We start from the raw sequence: 21,123 nt of genomic DNA, 5'->3' as shown, positions 1-21,123 counted from the left end.
GAGATAAAAGCTTAAGGTCCATTAAGGTCTTTTCTGAGAATGCCTCTTGCCTGGGCTTGTGTGTGACTCTCTCAATTCTTCCACATACGTGGCTATTTTTGAATGTCTTAATAGCCCAAAGAATCCCATTCCAACTTCTCCCCAGGGACCTCGATGGTCAGTTATATGTACCCATCTGTCCTCTTTTGCCTCACGTGCCTCTGTATATGTAATCTTCCTGAAGCTTTCACAAACAGTGACTACTGCTTTTCCCTAAGTCTGAGATTCAAGTTAGATGAGACTACTAGTCCTTTATGAAGCCTCCAGAAAGGGTAGAACATTGCCAGTTAGTTTAATCCATAGCTGGGACTTTGGCTGCTGCATCTTCTATATGAAGACTGTGCTGAGCCAAGAGGGAGTAGGGAAATGGTGAGTAAAATTTCCACGAAATTTCCTATCATTTTTAAGGTAAATTTTTCTTGATTGGGAATTCACTTGTTGATCTTTGGCTATAAGGTTAGTTCAGCCAGTTTATTAGTTTTTGATGTTTTCACAGGATAAAACATTTTCCAAATGTCATTTTACAAATGATAGTCTGACATTTTGCAAATATCACATCTGTTATGAACTTTTGTGTAGTTAAAACAATCATTATTAAAAATTAAAAGGAAACATATTAGGCAAAAAATTTTCAATACATTTAGATGAAAGCCACTTCTGTAATATCCCAGAAACCTCTTACAGTAAATCAATTATAAGAATATGAAACCAAGTAGCAATTTGAACAAACACATACAGGTAATTTAAACACATACAGGTAAAAAAGAAATGTTACCATTTTTTGGATGCTGTTAAAGTATGTATTCAACTCTTATATTGGTTTATTTCTAGATAAAGAAAAGAATAAGACTAGCATTTTATATAGCCTACAAACTCTGTATTGAGGTTTTCTGAACTTTATTAGGTTTATGTATTTTAGCTCTATATCCTTATCATAGGAAACTTTTCCTTGCCCCACCTTTATTCCACTTTTACTTCATACTTTTTAAGGACTGGTTCCCATATTCTTATTATAAACCATCTCATGAAACAGATTGAGCTTCCTCCTAGGTAAAAATCAAGAAGTGTGGTCAAAAGCAAGTGTCCAGCCTTTCCAACTCTGGGCTTTCTTTTTAACTTCCCCTGTTGATTTAAAATTTGCATTATAAAATAGAGACCAATTTTGTGAGCATTAGTTCTCACCAAAGACCAGTTCAATATGATTATACTAAGTTATTAGTTGCTTTTGACACTTTAAACTTTCTTGTGTTAAGTGTGATTGGCTTTGTCTGCCATTTATGACTCCATTCTTTGGATGCCCGGTGGACAGCAGCTTACCAAATTTAATTAAGATGTTTAAAGTGTAGAATCATAGTGAATTTGGGTCTAGAATTTTATTTTTTATTTTAATAAATGAATATTAAGTTCAAGGCATACGGTTTAAAGAGCCCTTAGCCATACCATGGGACTGTCCGTAAAGGACAGTGAAATCCTATTCGTATTAACGCATTTCACAGGTTTATAAGAGACTGAAAGATATCACCATTTTCAACTACCTTGAAAAATTACTAAATAAATAAGTAAGCAAGTTTAGGTTAAACCAGAAGCTCTGTGTGTCATATGTTGGTTTCTTTTTCAGAAGGGAAGTTCAAGTTTCATTTTGCTCAGTACTTGTTAGAGTAGTAGGAAGAACATAGCATTATTTCCTCTCTTGTTAAAATTCTTGCTGAGTTGTCTGGATGAGCTTAATTTAAAACAACTGAAGTCATTGAGCAGACATGGAAATGACACTGGTAAGAGGAACTGTACTTTTACATTAGAAAAAGAGTTTAGATACCAAAGAGGAGAGAGAGAGAGAGAAATGCCTGCAGAAATTTCAGATGGTACAGAGTAGGATCATGTCTGTTTCCAAAGGTGGCTATGAAGGGAGACCAGTGAGCACGATTTAAAATGCCTACCTAGCTAGTGCTCTGAGGCAAACTTAACTCTTTACCTAGGTCCATAGTACATTAATCACATTACAAACCCATGAGAAGTTTTAATGATGAAAAGGTATGCCCTTACTTGGGCTTCCTGTTAACACAGGGATTAGTTAGTCCAGTAGATTGGTTAGTCCAATTTATTGTGGAGATTCTTAAGAACCATGTTAAATTAAACCTGTGCATGATATTGACTCTTAAATACCCAAATACCAGCAGCTCCCTGACAATTGGATATTCAGTGCTGACCCAAGTTTAAATATTCCTCAATAACCAGTTCTCTATTTGGACCTCATCAGATCCGGCAATAGTATAATTATTTTGTCTGATATTAACCTGTTTTTTCACATAGTCTGTTCTCTGCACAATATCAACTTGTATATATGTTGTCAGAAATTACAACAATGCAATCTTCATGTTTAAGTTAATTTATATGAGAAATTGTAAACATTGTCTCATATAGCCTTCAGTAGTCTAGTTTTATAGATATTGTTGATGATGAAAACAATAATTAAGCCTTCCTTTACAAATCCTATGATGAAATAAATAGACTTCCTAGTGATTATACATTGTATTCAATCATCAAAAAATTCTTTGCCTAGCATTAAAAAGGCTGTAATTGCCCTTTAAAAACAATGTCTAATGTATCAATAATTATTATTAGGAGCAGGCAGAGAAGGGCAGAGGGTCTTTGGTTCCATAAATATACAAATAGTAAGTTACCAATTACATTCAGCTTATAGCTGCCGGACTCTGAAATTTGCTGTTTTTATCAAACCATTCTTTCAGATTCTTTGCATATACATCTTACTCAATTTTCATTAACAAGTACTTGCTCAAGTTGAAGGAGGAAACTATAAAATTTATAAATTTTAGTAAAATCACTAAAATTTAATAAATTTAAGGGATTTTGGCTTCTAGAAAGCTATAGATCTTGTCTGCCCTGGGGATAATGCAGCTTCATTTTTATCCTGAGATTGGCTTATCTATCATACTGCAAAATACCAAAAAATATTGGACTTGTAATTTTACATTTATGGAGATATATCACAAACAACTTTGATTTAATTCTTTTAAAAAGGGAAAAAAATGAGTCTTGTCATTGTAGCACCTACTGCCATAATAGCTAAATAAGTTAATGCATGATTAAGGAATCTACAGTGGAGGGAAACTGACCTGTGATGTATTCAGAAACTAGCAAGAATTGAGGACATTAATATCTCTATGTAAACTGATTGTTGCATTATGAACTAATCGATAAAAAGCATTTGGAAAAAGCCATTCATTAGTTCAATCAACGTTATGGAAAGCCTAATATACACAAGGAGTCATAAAGCATAAAAGATGGGTGTGTTGGACTGTAGAGGGAATGTTTTTCATTTATCTATGCATGTATGATGCATAACATACCACTCAGGTTGTTTTTTTTTTTGTTTTTTGTTTTTGTCTTTTTTTTTTTTTTTTTTTTTGTGGTTTAAAACAATGCCAGTTATTTACTTGTTTACGTCTCCTGTAGTTTTGGCAGGACCTGGGGACAACTCATCTCTACTCCATGTGGCACCTGCCCATGTGACTTAATTGGGATCAGAAGATCCACTCCCATTATGACTTACTCATATGGACAGCAAGTTGAGGCTGGCTGTCTTCTAGGTGCTCAGTGGAGTTGTTGACCAGACTTTCAGTTCTCTTCCATGTTGCCTTTGCAGAAGGCTGGGTTGGGCTTCTAACCACACAGCAGCTGAGTTCAGAAAGAAAGATGGTAAGTGCCAATGTGCAAAAGCTTATCAAGTCTTGGCTTACATCATGCTTAATAATATCCTATTGGCCAACTCTAGTCACATGGCCAAACCCAGAGTCAATGTGGGAAAAAATAATGTAAAAGTCTGAATACTGAAGAGGAGCCTGGTTCCTTGGAGGCCAAAGTACCAGCCTTCCATGGAAGAGTGGCTAGAGAGTCATAATACAAAGAATATACCCTGTTCTGCTTCAAGGAGCTCATGGAGAAGAAACTTTTGAATACTGTTCATGTTTTACTGCATATCACAATGGTAGACGTGGGAGACAATTGTTTACTCAGTACAATGGTTTGCTTATGGTATTATATTATAGATAGGACAAATGAAAAATCAGGAAAGCATGACCATGAGCCCAGTGACCACAATGTGGTCCAATTAAGCTGAGGCCCAAGGGAAGACATGTTGCATCACGATACAAACCTATTTCTTGCTGTCAGTTCTGCAATCAAGTCAAGCTAGTGACATGTTTTAAATATTCCAGGCTGTTTTATTACTCTTCTTGTCTGAGTAGTGAAGCACTGTGGTAACTTGTGGTATATTCTTAGGCAAACCCTTCACCATGCTAGGTTTCCTCATTTCTCAAACAAGGGAGTTGAAATTAGGTGATCTCTACAGCTCCTTCTAAGTGTTATATTTTACTATATAAAATATAGCTAGTAACATTAAATCCTCTGATATCAATAATGGGAAGTGTGTTCGTTTCCTGATAAGCACATTCCTTTAACTAGTCAATAAAGTTTACTGAAAACTACCGGGTGAATCTGGACTTCTGTGTGCAGATCTGTTTACCCCCTAGCAGACTCTGACTGTGGAAGCTGGAGTGGCATGAATTAGGGCTGGCTTTTGGATTTGCCATAGCCAGCAATTCCTCTATTGTGAACTCGGTGTCTTCTTGGATCAAAAGGTTAATTTCTGCATTACTTACCTTCCCGGGTTGCTAAGAAGATAAGAGAAGTGAAAGTACTTAGCTTTGATTAAGGATTGAGGTTTTTTTTTCTGTCACTCTGACCACACTCTGGAGGTTCTGACAGTTTTGCACAGCCTTTGGGAAAAAAAAAAAAAAACAGAGGAATTCACTCTCAGGTATCTACTAACATCTGGAGCACTAGCCCTGCCCACACCAAGAAGGGAGGTTCCACTTTTTCAACTTCTCTGTTACTAAATCTAAATCTGTGACCCTTTTAAGGGACTGCCTGAAGAAAAAAAAGCAAGACATTTTTAAGAAGCAATTTAATAGTTCTCTTGCTGATATTGTGTTTTTTTTTTTTCCCTTTGCCTTTCTTAGAATCCAAGAACTTGAAGTTTTTTTCCCTTTTCTTTTTTTAGTTTCACTTTCGAGATCGCAGGAAATCTTCCATTCTTCCCTGGTGAAAATAACTGGATTTGGACTAATGAAAAAAAGGAATGGTCAGCCGTTATCAGAGCAAATGAAGGTATATTTTTAAAATTCTTACTAGGAGAGGATCCCTCGTTAGCTCGAGCTGGGACTGCACGTTGGTTTTAGCATTCTTTGGTCTTTCTTTGATCTGGTGCTTGAAATCTAGTCAGAATCAACAAGGAGAATAGAAGAGAGCTGATAGAGGTGTAGAGAGAAGTGTATCCTAACCCAGAATATACATAATAGCAAGAATTTATAATTAACATTCTGAAATATCTTATGCAGTAATTAATTTTTTTTTCCTATGTGGAGTTCTGTACCTGGAAAAGCTCATTAGGAAATCCATGGAAATTATTTCGTAACAACCTTTGAAACAAATCATATCTTTGTCTTACATTAGCTACAGAGCCTTGTGAGCTTGAAAGAGTTTATCTCCTTCCCTCAGTTTTGTTGTCTGGAGAGGAGATAGGAGCTGGCCTTTTGTGATCATGTGCTTGAAAAAAGAGAAAACACTTCAAGTGTTCCTGGGAGTACCAAAGTGGCTTTCTTTGACCTCATAAAGGAAAAGTGGAGAAGGTGACAAGTAGAAAGGCATTTAGGTGTACAGGAAGATGAGAAAGTAACACTGGCAAATGCAGGCGAGTCAGACGAAATCCAAGTCAGCCTCAGGCCATGCTGGTTCAGTAAGTTACCTCCCATTTTTACAGTAGGATTGTGTGTCCGCGGTTAACTGTATCTGTATACATTCAGGGGGAAAAATTATTGCGAAGTGCTCAAACCAAACTGGAGAAGCCAAACTAAATAGTAGCTGGCTCTAAGTAGCCTGGATCCAGACTCCATGACTTTCTCATGATACAATATTATCTCCCACTTGGACAGAGACTTGGAATTCTATGCACCTTTGTAAAATTGCAAGGCCCACTCGATATCTATTTTTCCATCTTTTCAGCTTTCTTTGCTTCTACTACGTCACACTCAATAGCAGTTTTTTCCCTTCTATTTCATCCTCTATTTTCATTTGTTTCACTGAAGCAAATTCCAGAATAATTTTTTCATACAGTTTGCATAGTTATAAACTTCCTGAATCTTTGCATATTCTCCTTATCTTGAGCTGTTCAGCTGGAAATGAAATTTTTGGATCAAAATTATCTCCCCTGATCATTTCGAAAGCTAATCACTATTGCTTTCTAGTGGCTAGGGTTGCTGATGAAAGTTTTCTATCAATCAGGACCTTTTTCTTCTGGAAGTATTTGATTGTATGCTCTCCTTTGAAAGTTTTGGGACTTTTTTCTTGTGAATGGCTACAATCCTGAAATTTCATAAGATTCTCTCTGTGGATTTTCCTTTTTCACTCCCCCTGCCTGTAATTTGGTACGTCTTTTCCATGTGATGAATATATTTTCAGATCTGGGAATGTTTTACAGTCCTTCAGGGATATTCTTAGTAAAGAGATTAGTCCTTTTCAGTAATTCTGATCTCTATTTATAGCCCTACCAGAAGAGATAAATGTCCCCAGACAAGGAGGAGAATATATTGCAGGGACTGTAGGTTTGAGTTGGTAAGGAAAAGTAGAAGCACTCATGGTACAGGGAAGAGAGATTTGGGAGGATCTCAGAGAGGTGAGGTTTGGGGAGTTGGTTCCAGATTTCCAGAATGTACCGTTTCCAGCCCCACATGTTTCATGTACCTGAGCAATTTGGTGAGGGGCATCCTAGCTGGCCTGCACTGGTGATGTTTGTCATAGCCTATAAATATAAAAACTGTATCTAGCTTTAATGATACTCAGTACCAGTATTATAAAGAAACTGACTTTTTTTTCTATTTCTGAGAACTAGATTAGAATTAAAAGTAAAACTACTATTTTTAAAAAGCCTACTAGAACAATTATAAATACACTGGCTCTATTTTCCTACAATTAATCATCAAAAATGACTTTATTCTTTAAAACTTATCTGGAATTTTTCTTGTGACATGACTTTTAGAAATTATGGAAAAACTTAAATTATTTAAATATCATTTTTATTGATCTATCTCCATACATTGACAATCTATTTGATTTTTTTAAATATCTGAAAATGAAATTAAGTAAATGATCATACCAAAGAATATCACATTAGGAACCTATCCCACCAAAATAAAGTTGTGACTATTTACAGAGATAAGAGTTTTTCTTGAGTTAATTAATTGCCCATGGAAAGCTATTCATTCAACATGTATTTATTCAATATTTGCTATGTTCCAGTCATTTTCCTAGATACAGGCAAAGCAGTACAGTGTAAAAACAACCACGTCCTCTACTATTATAGCTTTATACTCCACTCAGGTGGAATAATGAATTAAATAAGTAAAATTATTTCAGATAATTCCTATTAACCATGGCATGGGAAAGGCAATCTAGGAAAAGAATAACAAATGGGAGGATTTACACTTCTGACTTCAATGTTTACTATAAAGCCATAGTAATCAAAACAATGTGATGGTGGCCTAAGAACTGACAGGTATTTCTGTGTAGGAGAGTTGAGAGCCCAGATATAGACCCACACTTAAATCCACCCACATTTATTTGGTTTTTAAGAAGGATCCTGAAGCAATCCAGTGGGGAAAGGAAAAAAAAGTGACAAACTGGATGTGCAACTGAAAAAAAAATGAACCTTGACTCCTCCTTCACATCATACACAAAATTTTATTACAGAGAGACCACAGGCCTTAACCTAACATCTAAAACCATACTTTTATTTTTTTTAAAAAAGAACAATTTGGGAGTAGGCTAAGTTTCTTAGACAGAACACAGAAAGTAGTAATAATTAAAAAATGATAAATTAGACTTTACCATGATTCTGAAGATACAATCACTCATTAAGAAAATGAGTAGATAGGCCACAAAATAGGAGAAAACACTCACAAATATAAATCTGACAATGGACTAATACATATGTATATAAAAAATTCCTGTAATGCAATAATAAATAAGAAACAACCTAATTTAAAAAATAAGTGAAATCTTCAAATATATAAGGGAAGATATACAAATGGATAATCAGCAAATAAAAATTGTTAAATAGGGACACTTGGGTGGCTCAGCGGTTGAGCATCTGCCTTTGACTAGGGCATGATCCTGGGTCCTGGGATCGAGTCCCATCAGGCTCCCTGCATGGAGCCTGCTTCTCCCTCTGCCTGTGTCTCTGCCTCTCTCTGTGTGTCTCTCATGAATAAATAAACACAATCTTTAAAAAAAATAGTTAAATATCACTAGCCAGCAAGGAAATGAAAATTAAAACCATAATGAGATATTACAGCACACTCACCAGGATGACTGAAAAATAATAGTACCAAATGTTGGTAAAGATGTAAAATGGTACAAACTTCATTAAAAGATCTGGCAGTTTCTTATAAAAGTAACTATATCCTATCTTACCAAATACCCAGCAATTCCAGTCACAAGTAATTATCCCAAAGAAATCAAGTATATATATGTCCATAAAAACATATCTAAAGATATTTATAGTAAATTAATTCATACTAGTGAAAAACTTCACACAATTCATGTGTCTAATAATATCAGCCTGGATAAAATATATTTATACAATGGAATACCATTTAGTTTAAAAAAAAACTCCCAATATGCAACACGGATGAACTTCAAAAAGTTCACTTGAGTGAAAGAAGCCTCATTTAAGAGAGTGAATGTGATTCCATTGATAGGAGGTTATAAGTCACTTAACAATATAGTAGAAGAGAGTCAGAGTTATGATGGTCTTTGGGAGACAGGGATTAGAATGAACCAGAAGGGGATGAGGGATCTCTTTAGGGTATGGGTTACACGGATGTATACATGTGTCAAAAATCAGAGAATTTTGTATGTACACCAAAGATTTGTACATTTCAGTGTATGCAAATTTTATATCAAAAGAAAAACTCTATTAAAAAAACTTTTAAATACTGAACTGGAGGTAGCAATGCACACTCTTTAGACGGAAAGGTACTGATGTTGCAGTATACTTCGGTGAACTGGTAGATAGAGGATGGATAGATGGGTAGATATATGATAACACTAGCGTGTTCACTGTAAAATTCTGTGAGTTGTGCTGTTGTCTAGGGTTTTTCATTAGAAATGCTGAAAAAAAAGATAACATGGTATATAGCCATATTCTGCTTGAATGGAAATGAGCAAATCCTGCTAAAGGACAAGATGTGGATCAATCTCACAAACCTAAATTGGAGTTTTTAAAAAAAGGCATACAATGATACATGGTGCACAATGCTGTTAACACATGTAATACAAATGCAAGTTAATTTAATCTTTCTGTATATGAAATAATGAAGTGCTTGTCTGGGGAAGGAGGAGGTGGTGTCTGGGCAGGAGCATAAGGGAGGTTTCTGGGGGGCTCATTGTGCTCTATTTCTCAAAATGAGTGGCGAATGTACTGACATGCTCTTTATGAAAATTCAAAAAGCTGTTCATTCATCATCTGTGTACTGTTCTGTATGTATTTAAAATATAATTACTAGAATTTAAAAAGTATATATAATGCAAATCCTGATACAAAAAGCTGAGCTTATATCTAGAAATAGAGAATTAAAAGATAAAAAGGTGGAATATAAAAGGAAATTTTTTTACTGTTTATTTATTTATTAGAGAGAGAGAGCAAGAGTGCAAGTGAGGGGGAGAGGGGCAGAGGGAGAAAATCCTTAAGCAGATTCCCCACTGAGCATGGAGCCTGACGTGGGGCTGGATACCACAACCCTGACCTGAGCTGAAACCAAGAGTTGGATGCTTAACTGACTGAGTCATCCAAGTGGCCCTGAAGAGGGAACTTTAAATACAAATAAGATCACACAGAAGGGTCAATGTCTGCCTAAAAGTGGTTCCAAAGGAGAGAACACAGGAAAAGAAAGAGTGGAAATGATCCAAAGAATAATAGAAAAAGAAATCTAAAAATTTAAGGAAGACATGAGTCCTCAGATTGAAAATGCCTGAGAGTGTATAGCTACATTTTGGAGGAAAGATTTAGCATGAAATATCCTTGTGAATCTTACAATACCAAGGAAAAAGAAAAGATACTTACAAAGAGGAGAAGGAGAGTAAAATAAAGGTATCTTTCATATAAAGGAAAGAAAACCAGATGGGCATGCTTTCTTTTTAGCAACAATGAATACTAGAAGACAGTGGAATAATGCCTTCAGGATTTTGCATAAAAAGTATTTTGAACCTCAAATAGCCTACACATCAAAATCATATGACAAGAGAACAAAAACAGATATTCAAGAACTTGAAAGATAAAACTTCCTATAAATATTTTGGAGAGGGATCCCTCAGTGGTGCAGGGGTTTGGTGCCTGCCTTTGGCCCAGGGCGCGATCCTGGAGACTCGGGATCGAATCCCACGTTGGGCTCCCGGTGCATGGAGCCTGCTTCTCCCTCTGCCTATGTCTCTGCCTCTCTCTCTGTGTGACTATCATAAATTTAAAAAAAAAAAATCTTTAAAAAATATTTTGGAGAGAGAGGGGGAAGGGCTATTCAAGGAGATACTTGAGTAAAAAAAAAAAAAAATTCAAGAAAGAAGGTACTAAAAACCATGATAGTGGCATTCACCCAGGAATACAACAGTGGAATGGATTCCAAGATGATAACCAAATAACCGGTGTTAGACATATCCCTCCAAATTGGCCATTCACCCAAAAGTATGATTAAAAAACTAATTTATCTTGGTTTATAGAAATCACATATAGTGCTTCTTTCAATAAGACGCGTTGAAACTGAATTGGGGGTGAAGAGTGAAGAGGGAGTTGTATGCCCCATTTTTTTTTACTTTTCTGTGCTATTTGACTTATTTCTATTTGATGTATTGCTTGTATAATACATGCTTGTATTATCATAGAAGTTGCGAGTAAAAAGATGATACGTCGTCACTTTTGGTTATCTATTTTATAAGAAATATACCAATGCGTATGAAAGCCTATGTTATTAATATTATCTCTTACCTGTTGACATTTCTTTTAGAGGGGAGGAGAATCATGAGCCAGAGTTTGCTTTATCATATCTACTCCTTTTTGGGACTGTTGCCTTTTTGGATACTGTGTACATCCTCTACCAATAAATGTGTTGTTAGACATGAAGTAGCTGACTGTAGTCACCTGAAGTTGACTCAAGTGCCTGATGACCTCCCAGCAAACATAACAGTGTTGAATCTCACCCATAATCAGCTCAGAAGATTACCACCTGCCAATTTTACAAGATATAGTCAACTTACTATCTTGGATGGAGGTTTTAACTCCATCTCAAAACTGGAGCCAGAATTGTGCCAAAAACTACCCTTGTTGGAAATTTTGAACCTCCAACACAATGAGCTATCTCACCTTTCAGATCAAACTTTTGTCTTCTGCGTGAATTTGACTGAACTCCATCTAATGTCCAATTCAATCAAGATCATTCAAAATAATCCTTTTCGAAGCCTGAAGGTAAGATGACAATGTTCATCTCCATATAAGAAATTAAAAATACGTTACCTCATGGTAAGTCTTCAAGTCATTTATGCATGTTTAAACTTCATATCTAAATATCAAGGTGAGGAAATAGAAAACTAATCTTCAGTGGGAAGAGGGGGACCCACATACAAATATGGCCATTTATGTTTGAAAATGTTTGCAAAAGAGGAAATAGCATCTTAAATCAATTTCAGTATTAATTGTAAAGAACTTTGCCTCTCTTGCTCCCTCCCATTAAAAATACAACTTAGAGACAAGAGGTAGGGATCAAAGAATCTGTTCTGTCATAACCGGGAGAATCAGAATATCCCACAAGGAACAGCATAAACTCTTAATGCTGCTGATTTAGTACCTGAAGTAATTTAAAAAAAATGCCACATCCAAATTCTGACTTAAATAAAGTTAACAAACTGATGCATGATAAAGCAAATTTTTTAATTAAAAATTCTGTAATCTTGATTTAATATCTTTACAATACTGCTTTACCAATGGCTGCCATCTTTTTTTTTCAAAACTTTGCTTGAATTTTACATCTGTGAAAATATATGTTCTTGTGTCTCAATTTGAGACAATTATTGAATACTTTTCTTAAACCAAAGCCACTTTAAAACTTTGTTTTCTTCATTTTATAGACCTAGAAAAAATTTGGCATTTCTATGACCTCATATGCCAAGAATAGTGTACGAACTTAAATAGTTTAGAAATATTTATAAAATGATTTTGCTCCCTAGTGATTTGAAAATTCTTTCTTGTGCCTCCTTAGATTCTGAAGTGGGTGAAATGTCTTTGGACTCAAAAACCTCAAAATTTGGTTAGAGTAATCCTTAGCAAAATATTCTTTTTAAAAAAAAAAATAAAAAGCAAAGTAAAAGTCTTACTCTCTTTAATATGCATTACATAAGACTTTGCCCAAATATATATCAACTGGTCATTACCTTTTACCTGAGTGGAAGTTTATGTGTTAAAAATAGCACAAGGGTGATAAAATGTCCCACAGCACTGACAAAACAAACAAAAATAAATATTCTGTACTAGTTATCATGCAAAACTTATATAACTGTCAATCGTTCTCAATATAAAAATCATTTTAGGACTTCATGGACAGCAAAGTTCTAGTCATACTTTTTTTAAAGGACAGTTTTTTCTTTTTTTTCCAGTCGTTTAGTTTCAAGGCTAATGCATGATACTCTATGTTTGTTAAGCCACGTGAATATTCCTTACATGATAAAGAAATGCCTATTATAAATAAATGCTTATTATGAATAGTCCTTATATCATGAATAATAAGTTTACATCCTTTTACTTTGGTAAGAGAAATAAAATGATTCTTTTTTATTTTTATTTTTTTCAAGATTTTATTTATTTATTCATGAGAGATGTAGAGAGAGAGGCAGAGACATAGGCAGAGGGAGAAGCAGGCTTTCTTTGGGGAGCCTGATGTGGGACTTGATCCCAGGACCCTGGGACCATGTCCTGAGCCACCCAGGCATCCCTGATTCTTTCTTTCTTTCTTTCTTTCTTCTTTCTTTCTTTCTTTCTTTCTTTCTTTCTTTCTTTCTTTCTTTCTTTCTTTCTTATGATTCTTGACATAAGAAACAAAGCCCTTGCTGCAATGGTATTTTCAATCACAACAAAGATTTTTATTACCCCTACTTTCAGTTTTCTATAGAATAATAGAGAGGTGACATTTCTGCTGTTATTTCTAAGTCATTTCTAAGACTCCAGTATATTTAAAGGAACTATTTTTGGAAACAAGACTCTAACTTCCATATGTCTTTTTTCTTTCTCAGAATTTAGTCAAATTAGATCTATCTCATAATGGTTTGTCATCTACTAAATTAGGAAGTCAGCTCCAATTGGAAAATCTCCAAGACCTTCTGTTATCAAATAATAAAATTAATGTACTGAGGCGTGAAGAACTTGATTTCCTTGGTAATTCTTCTTTAGAAAAATTGGAGTTGTCATCAAATCCAATTAAAGAGGTAAGAAGCAAGGTAAATTTTTTTTTGTGTTCTACCTTTAAGTGTGGGCAGCCCCTGTGTCACATGGGTAAGAATCTAAAGATTCCCTAGAGAAAGGGGTTACCACCTCATGCTTGCCCCATGTTCCAGAAATCCTTCATACTTCCTGCTTGGGACCATTCATTTCATCCTTACAAGATGGGAGAGTCTGGTAGCAATTAGGAGCTTAGGCTCTGCTGTCTGATAGAAGTGGGTTGAAATTCCCCTTCCAATTCTAGGCCAGTACTTTGACCTTGGGGAACTTACATAACCTCCCCGGGTCTTAGTTTCCTCACCTGTAAAGTGAAACAATACTATTTATCACACAAAATCTCTGAAAGAATAAAAAAGCATGATACTTAAGAGCACAGGCTTTAGAGTTGGGTTAGCTAGCTCTGCATCTGGTCTTGCTCTCTCTCTTTTTTAAGATTGATATTCATTCATTCATTCATTCATCCATTCATTCATTTGACAGAGGGAGAGACAGAGCATAAACAGGGGAAGCAGCAGGCAGAGTGAGAGGGAGAAGCAGGCTCCCCAACAAGCAGGGAGCCCAACAAGGGGCTCGATCCCAGGACCCTGAGATCATGACACAAGTTGAAGGCAGAGACTTAACAGACTGAGCCACCCAGGCACCCCTGGGCTTTCTCTCCTAATAATTATATAATCAGGCAAATTATTCAAGTTCTTTACTCTAGTTCCCCACTCATAAAATTGGCATAATGATAAAACTACTTCCTAGGCTGTATGGTAAAGAATTTAGCACAGTGTCTGGCATGTAAGTGCTCCATAAATGAAAACTAGTATTAGATTATTATAAAAATCCTCTTACAATGGAATATATGTAACTAACCTTCTCTTTGGATCATGATATTCAGTTCATTAATCACTTTTATATATGGGTATGTGTATATTCTTTTTCCTTTACAGGCTGAGAATAAGAATATTGGCAAGCATAAACTAAATCAGATTTTTACAAGCTGTATTGGTTTTCAGAATAAAAATAGACTGTGTATTGGTCCTGAGATAATAAAATATAAACAAACAACAAATGAACATTTTATGCAATACTCATGCTAAGATTTGAATAGCATTTTTTAAAATTTAGAACACTTATTGCAGAAGTGTTATAAAATATGTAAGTAATGAGGGGGGAGATTAAAATCATCCAAAAGCCCACAGTCCAGAGACAACCAATGTTAGCATTTGGGTATTTTCATCTCCAGCTTTACTCCAAGTGATAATTGGAAAAAAACAATAGCAGGTGACATTCAGAGTATAAATTCAAATTACACTGTGCGTCAGGCTCTATGATAAGCTATATATGCATAGTCTTGTAACTAACTTATTCTTACCATCATTTTACACAAGGGTAAATTGAGATGAAGTAGGGTTGAGGAACCAAGGTCTCACAAGTGATTTTTCTGGTGACGGAATTGGGTTTCTGGCAGTGTTAGATCAGAGCCCATGCTCCTAACAGCTACACCACGTTGCCTCCTGCTGTCTAAAAATAATACAACATCATGAACATTCTCCATATCATTGAGAATTATTCAAAAACTCAACTTCAATTACTGTAATATAGTGCTGTCATGTAAGTCCGTCCTAATTAATTTAACAATTGTCTGTTTTGTAGTCCAATTCACTTTACTTATGAAAAAGTACATCTTCCTCCTAATTTTTGCCTTTTCTTCCATGAACCCTAACGTCATGGAAGGCACCGTAGGAGGCAGATCCTCTTTGTGCTCCTGGTGTTTAACCACTGCCCAGGACTGGCTACCAGTCCTCTCTGGATTCCTTCTCTCCTGCCTTCCATTCTCTTGCCCTGGTGCTGAATCACACAGCAGCCAAGGCTTCCGGTGCGGGGAGCAGGGGGGGAGTGGGGGCAGAGCAGAAAGGAGCTGGAGGTGGTGTCATGAAATAAAGTCAGAAGAAAACCTTGGTGGAAAGACAAAGAGAAAGGCTGGAACTCAGAGTCACAGAAGGGAAAGTGTGAATCGCTGCTTTTAATAAGATCCACCCATCCATTCCATGTTATTCACTGAGAACAGGGGTGATGAGGACAGAAACAGGATCTGCCCCAGGGGTGACTTTACAAATAGTTTATTAATTACAATTATACTCAGTGTGATCAAGTAAAAGCACCAGGGACTTAACCTAGACTGAGGTTTCAGGGGAGGCCCCCTGAAGAGGAGGCCTTAAATGATGAGTGGAAGGTAAGCAGTGGCCAGAAAAGGTGAGGGGCTGGAGCACGAGGTAGGTGTGGCAGGCACAGAGTAAGGAGCTGTGCAGTGAGAGGTGGGGAGAAAACACAGAGAAGATGGTGAAGGGGCAAGGGACTGAGTAAAGAATTGTTTCAACATTTCAAGAGTCATGAGGACACCACTGTGCTTTGGTTATTAACTTCCTTTTCTCCCCACCTTTAGTTCTCTCCAGGGTGTTTCCATGCAATTGGAAAATTATTTGGCCTCTCTCTGAACAACGTTCAGCTGAACCCCAGTCTCACAGAGAACCTTTGTTTGGAACTGTCAAATACAAGCATCCAGAATCTATCCTTAAGCAACACCCAGCTACACAGAACAAGCAATATGACGTTCCTTGGACTAAAGCATACAAATCTCACCATGCTCGATCTTTCCCACAACAACTTGAATGTGATTGAGAACAATTCCTTTGTCTGGCTTCCACATCTAGAATATTTCTTACTGGAGTATAATAATATAGAGCATTTGTTTTCCCACTCCTTTTATGGGCTTCTCAATGTAAGATACCTGGATTTGAAACGATCTTTTGCTAAACAAAGCACTTCCCTTGCTTCGCATCCCAGGATTGATGATTTTTCCTTTCAGTGGCTAAAATGTTTGCAGTATCTGAACATGGAAGACAACTACTTTGCAGGCATAAAAAGCAATATGTTCACAGGATTGATAAAGTTGAAACACTTGAGTCTCTCCAACTCCTTCACAAGTTTGCAAACTTTAACCAATGAAACATTTTTGTCACTTGCTCAGTCTCCTTTAATCACACTCAATCTAACCAAAAACAAAATCTCAAAAATAGAGAGTGGTGCTTTTTCTTGGCTGGGCCACCTACAGGTACTTGACCTTGGCCTTAATGAAATTGGACAAGAACTCACAGGCCAAGAGTGGAGAGGTCTAGAAAATATTGTTGAAATCTACCTTTCCTACAACAAATACCTACAACTGACGAGCAGCTCTTTTGCCTTGATTCCCAGCCTCCGACGACTGATGCTCCGAAGAACGGCCCTTAGAAATGTGGACAGCTCCCCTTCACCTTTTCATCCTCTTCGGAACTTGAACATTCTGGATCTAAGCAACAACAATATAGCCAACATAAATGATGAGCTGTTGGAGGGTCTTGAGAAATTAGAAATTCTGGATATGCAGCATAACAACTTAGCAAGGCTATGGAAACATGCAAACCCCGGTGGTCCTGTTCATTTTCTAAAGGGTCTTTCTCACCTCCACATTCTTAATTTAGAGTCTAATGGCTTTGATGAGATCCCAGCAGAGGTGTTCAAGGGCTTATCTGAATTAAAGAGCATTGATTTAGGATTGAATAATTTAAACATATTTCCATCATCTCTCTTTAATGATCAGGTGTCTCTGAAGTCATTGAACCTTCAGAAGAATCTCATAACATCAGTTGAGAAGAATGTTTTTGGGCCAGCCTTCAGGAACCTCAGTAATTTAGATATGAGCTTTAATCCATTTGATTGTACCTGTGAAAGTATTGCCTGGTTTGTTAATTGGATTAACAGCACCCATACCAACATCTCTGAGTTATCAAGCCATTACCTCTGCAACACTCCACCTCAATATCATGGTTTCCCAGTGATGCTTTTTGATATATCACCCTGCAAAGACAGTGCCCCCTTTGAAATCTTTTTCATAATAAATACCAGTGTCTTACTGACTTTTATCTTTATTGTGCTGCTGATCCATTTTGAAGGCTGGAGGATATCTTTTTATTGGAATGTTTCAGTGCACCGAATTCTTGGTTTCAAAGAAATAGACAAACAGCCAGAGCAGTTTGAATACGCAGCTTATATAATTCATGCCTATAAAGATAGAGATTGGGTCTGGGAACACTTCTCTCCAATGGAAGAAAAAGATGAAACTCTCAAATTTTGTCTTGAAGAGAGGGACTTTGAGGCAGGTGTCCTTGAACTCGAGTCAATCATTAATAGCATCAAAAAGAGTAGAAAAACTATTTTTGTTATAACACAGCATCTATTAAAGGATCCATTATGCAAAAGGTAGGTGAACATTGTGAAATTTTAAGTGTGTACTTTTCAATTAAGCTTTTAAATATTACTTATATTATGACTCACCACTCAAAAAATTTTAAAAATAAGTTTTAAAAAAATAACCTGATTATTAGTGACAGGTAAAAATAAATGTAAGGGGGGATGTTGGAGATTTTGGCTGTTGAATACTGTATACTGATATGTAACTTATTTCAATTTTTTTTTTACTAGATTCAAAGTGCACCAGGCAGTTCAGCAAGCTATTGAACAAAATCTAGAGTCCATTATATTGATCTTTCTTGAGGAGATTCCAGACTATAAACTGAACCATGCACTCTGTTTGCGAAGAGGGATGTTTAAATCTCACTGCATCTTGAACTGGCCAGTTCAGAAAGAACGGGTAAATGCCTTTCATCATAAATTGCAAGTAGCACTTGGATCCAGAAATTCAATACATTAAATTTATTTAAAGACTAAAGTAACAGAGGAGTAACTTTCCCATCTTAAAAGTTTCATAGTAAATTTACGTTTTATTTGAAGATCGTATAAATTTGTTTATTCATATTTAGAGAGTATCATCCCACACTTCCATCTCTTTTATCTTCCTATTTCAGGCCTTTCATTGCCAACAGAGTTAACTGGACCCAAAATAAATATATCAGATTATCCTCTACTAATGAATATACAATTGGTAACTGAGGTCTGTGACAACTTAGAAAAGTTTTAAAATATTCTTCATTTAAAGAAAAGTGAGAATTATGTGAAGCTTTCTGATAATTATATTTGGAAATTTTTTTGGATGCACTCATAGTAGAATAAAAGATAATTGTTTTAGTGGATACAATGCTATTTCAACTGTAAAAGAGTAAAATATATACCCCAATTTTTAAAAGCTTAGTTATAATATTTTTTCAATTGGGAAGCTTTTATTTTAGTGGTCCCTGTCTCAGCGTTCATTTTGTTAGGTGTTAAATCCCATTTCAATATACAGATTCATGGTCAGAAAACATTTGTGATTCATTTCGATTACTTATACTCACTTATATTTTCCTGCTATTTGAGTTTCTGCTATAGTTGTTAGAAGAAACAATTCTCTTGCTTAGAAGTATTACAAAAAAAAAGGATTACAGAAAGGCTTACTTACTGAAGGTTAATAAGTAGATTAGCTTTGTGGAAATAAAATATTCTTTTCTCTAAGTCTCAGACTCAGGAGATGGCCCTGGTCAAATCATTTGGTCCCACTGGATTCTTTGAGTTCTGATCTTGAAAATTTTGGTGATAAACAAAATCTTAAATAACCTTAAGTAATCTTAAATAATCCCCTATAATTAATGATGATCATGGTATAATGCATTCACATTAAATATATTACCATGTCATAAAATAATATGCTATGTATGTATAGGTTAGTTCTACTCTAGAAAGACTATGATTTTAAGTGTTATTCTTGTTTTACGATAAAAAGAATCTAATTATTGGAAATAAACAAGAATAGTTTTTTAAAACCTTTATAGTTCTGGTATTCAAATATAAGAGAGGGTTGAAATTATAAAGCTGAGGTAATTTCTTTATTAGAAGCATCTGTTTGCTAAATTTAGGGAGCATTTGAGATGTCACATTTTAGAACTTTCATTTAAATAGTTCAATTGGGGTGCCTGGGTGGCTCAGTCCATTAAGTGTCTGCCTATGGCTCAGGTCATGATACCAGGACCCCGGGATCCACCCCCTCAGGGGACTCTCTGCCTCATGGGGGAGGGAAGCCTGCTTCTCCCTCTCCCTCTGTCTGCCGCTCCCCCTGCGTTTGCTCTCTCTCTCTTTCAAATAAATAAATAAAATATTTTAAAAATCGTTCAGTATTCTCAGAACTAAGCTCACAGAATCCTGGAAAAAGTAATATCCATTGTATTGGTGGTTCTGAAAGCGTCTACAGTCTCTCAACAATATGAATGTGTGGAGGAGGACTCATTTTCACTTTCCCATTATATATCACCTTTGCACACAAGACGCATTGTTTTATTGCTTTTTTGTTAAAATGTATTTTCTACCTGTGAAATAATCTTGCTTTATTTTGGCATCACAAAATATAAATAAATAAACAAATAAAATTAAACTTTTACGATGCCAAAATGAAAGTCACAACTACCATTTTTCTTGATGTGCTTTGAATGTTAGCTGTTTCAATTTCATTAAAATATTTCTAAATGAACTTTTATTATCAATTAATGTTTCACCAGTTTGTTCAAAGCAGGGCAGGATGTAATTTTGCTTTCCTTCTCTTATTTATTTGCTTATAAGATAGTTATCAAATGGCCACAATTTAAATTGAGTTCAAACATAATTTTTTAAAGTTTCTTAATATGTAAGAAAATGCACAAGGGATGACCCATTTAACTGAATATAAGTAAAACTAATAAAAGATGCAAGCCTTAGCTTGTGTTTGACTTACACAGGAAGAAACATCCTGAACTTCTGCAAGCTGTCCTTTATAATTGTTCTCAGGAGGAGCCCTCATCCCTGGGGTTTAAAACAAGGAAATGCAGAAAAGGATGTTTGTCTGACCTATTTAATTTCCATGAGTGAAGTGACTTGTTTGAATGCTCTCAAGGTGGCATCATGTTATCTGTTCACTCCTTCTTCCTGTTTTTCCGTTTTCAAAACAAACTCCAGTTGAATCAACATTGAGTTTAAAATAAATCTAGGAATTTAGATTTTACCTAAAAATGACATCTTTTTATTGTAATAAGAAGTAAATACTATCAATTTGTTAGTGAGGAGGGGGTTTTCAGTGCCATTTATTTAACAATGTTTAATTATTCAAATGTCTACCTTAGGTTATTTGTAAAGGGGACTCAATAATATGTGATGATAGCCATTGGAAAATTGGTAAAGGTGCTCCATATGAGGAGCTTAAAAAATATTTCTTGCAATCTGGAGAGGAAGAAAGCAGACTAGTGGTTGTCTGGACCTAGGGATGGGAATGGGAAGTAGTGGGGAGTAGTGTAAGAGATTTTTTTAGGGTGATGAAAATATTCTAAAATTGGAGTGTGGTAGTGATTGCACAACTATGTAAGTTTTTACTAAGAATCATCGAATCATATTCTTAAAACAGGTGAATTTATGGTACATAAATTATATATTAATAAAACTGTGAGAAATACTGTATTTCTCAGCTACATGTGCATAGCCCTGTGCTAAGC

The 21,123-nt window shown here is 35.7% G+C and overlaps 1 protein-coding gene across 3 annotated transcripts in view; it reads left to right on the top strand.

Annotated features, from left to right (window-relative positions):
- Window positions 1-20,132, top strand: part of TLR3 (toll like receptor 3) — a 28,475-nt gene extending 8,343 nt beyond the window's left edge. Inside the window, exons 2-7 of one of the 3 annotated variants that reach the window (XM_025471740.3) lie at window positions 3,514-3,756; window positions 5,120-5,226; window positions 11,172-11,629; window positions 13,447-13,638; window positions 16,083-17,935; window positions 18,158-20,132. In XM_025471740.3, coding sequence (XP_025327525.1) covers window positions 11,186-11,629; window positions 13,447-13,638; window positions 16,083-17,935; window positions 18,158-18,386 — 2,718 coding nt within the window. In that variant the 5' untranslated portion in view covers window positions 3,514-3,756; window positions 5,120-5,226; window positions 11,172-11,185 and the 3' untranslated portion in view covers window positions 18,387-20,132. Of the gene's footprint in view, window positions 1-3,513; window positions 3,757-4,564; window positions 4,698-4,746; window positions 4,877-5,119; window positions 5,227-11,171; window positions 11,630-13,446; window positions 13,639-16,082; window positions 17,936-18,157 lie in introns of those variants that run through there. The other 2 variants (XM_025471739.3, XM_035700035.2) reach the window with 2 other exon arrangements.
- Window positions 20,133-21,123: the final 991 nt, after the last annotated feature.

This window comes from Canis lupus, chromosome 16 (assembly GCF_003254725.2).
Source record: "Canis lupus dingo isolate Sandy chromosome 16, ASM325472v2, whole genome shotgun sequence".
NCBI classification, from domain to species: Eukaryota; Metazoa; Chordata; class Mammalia; order Carnivora; family Canidae; genus Canis; species Canis lupus.
Note: the sequence above shows the minus strand (reverse complement) of the source record. Positions and strands in the feature narration are given on the sequence as shown.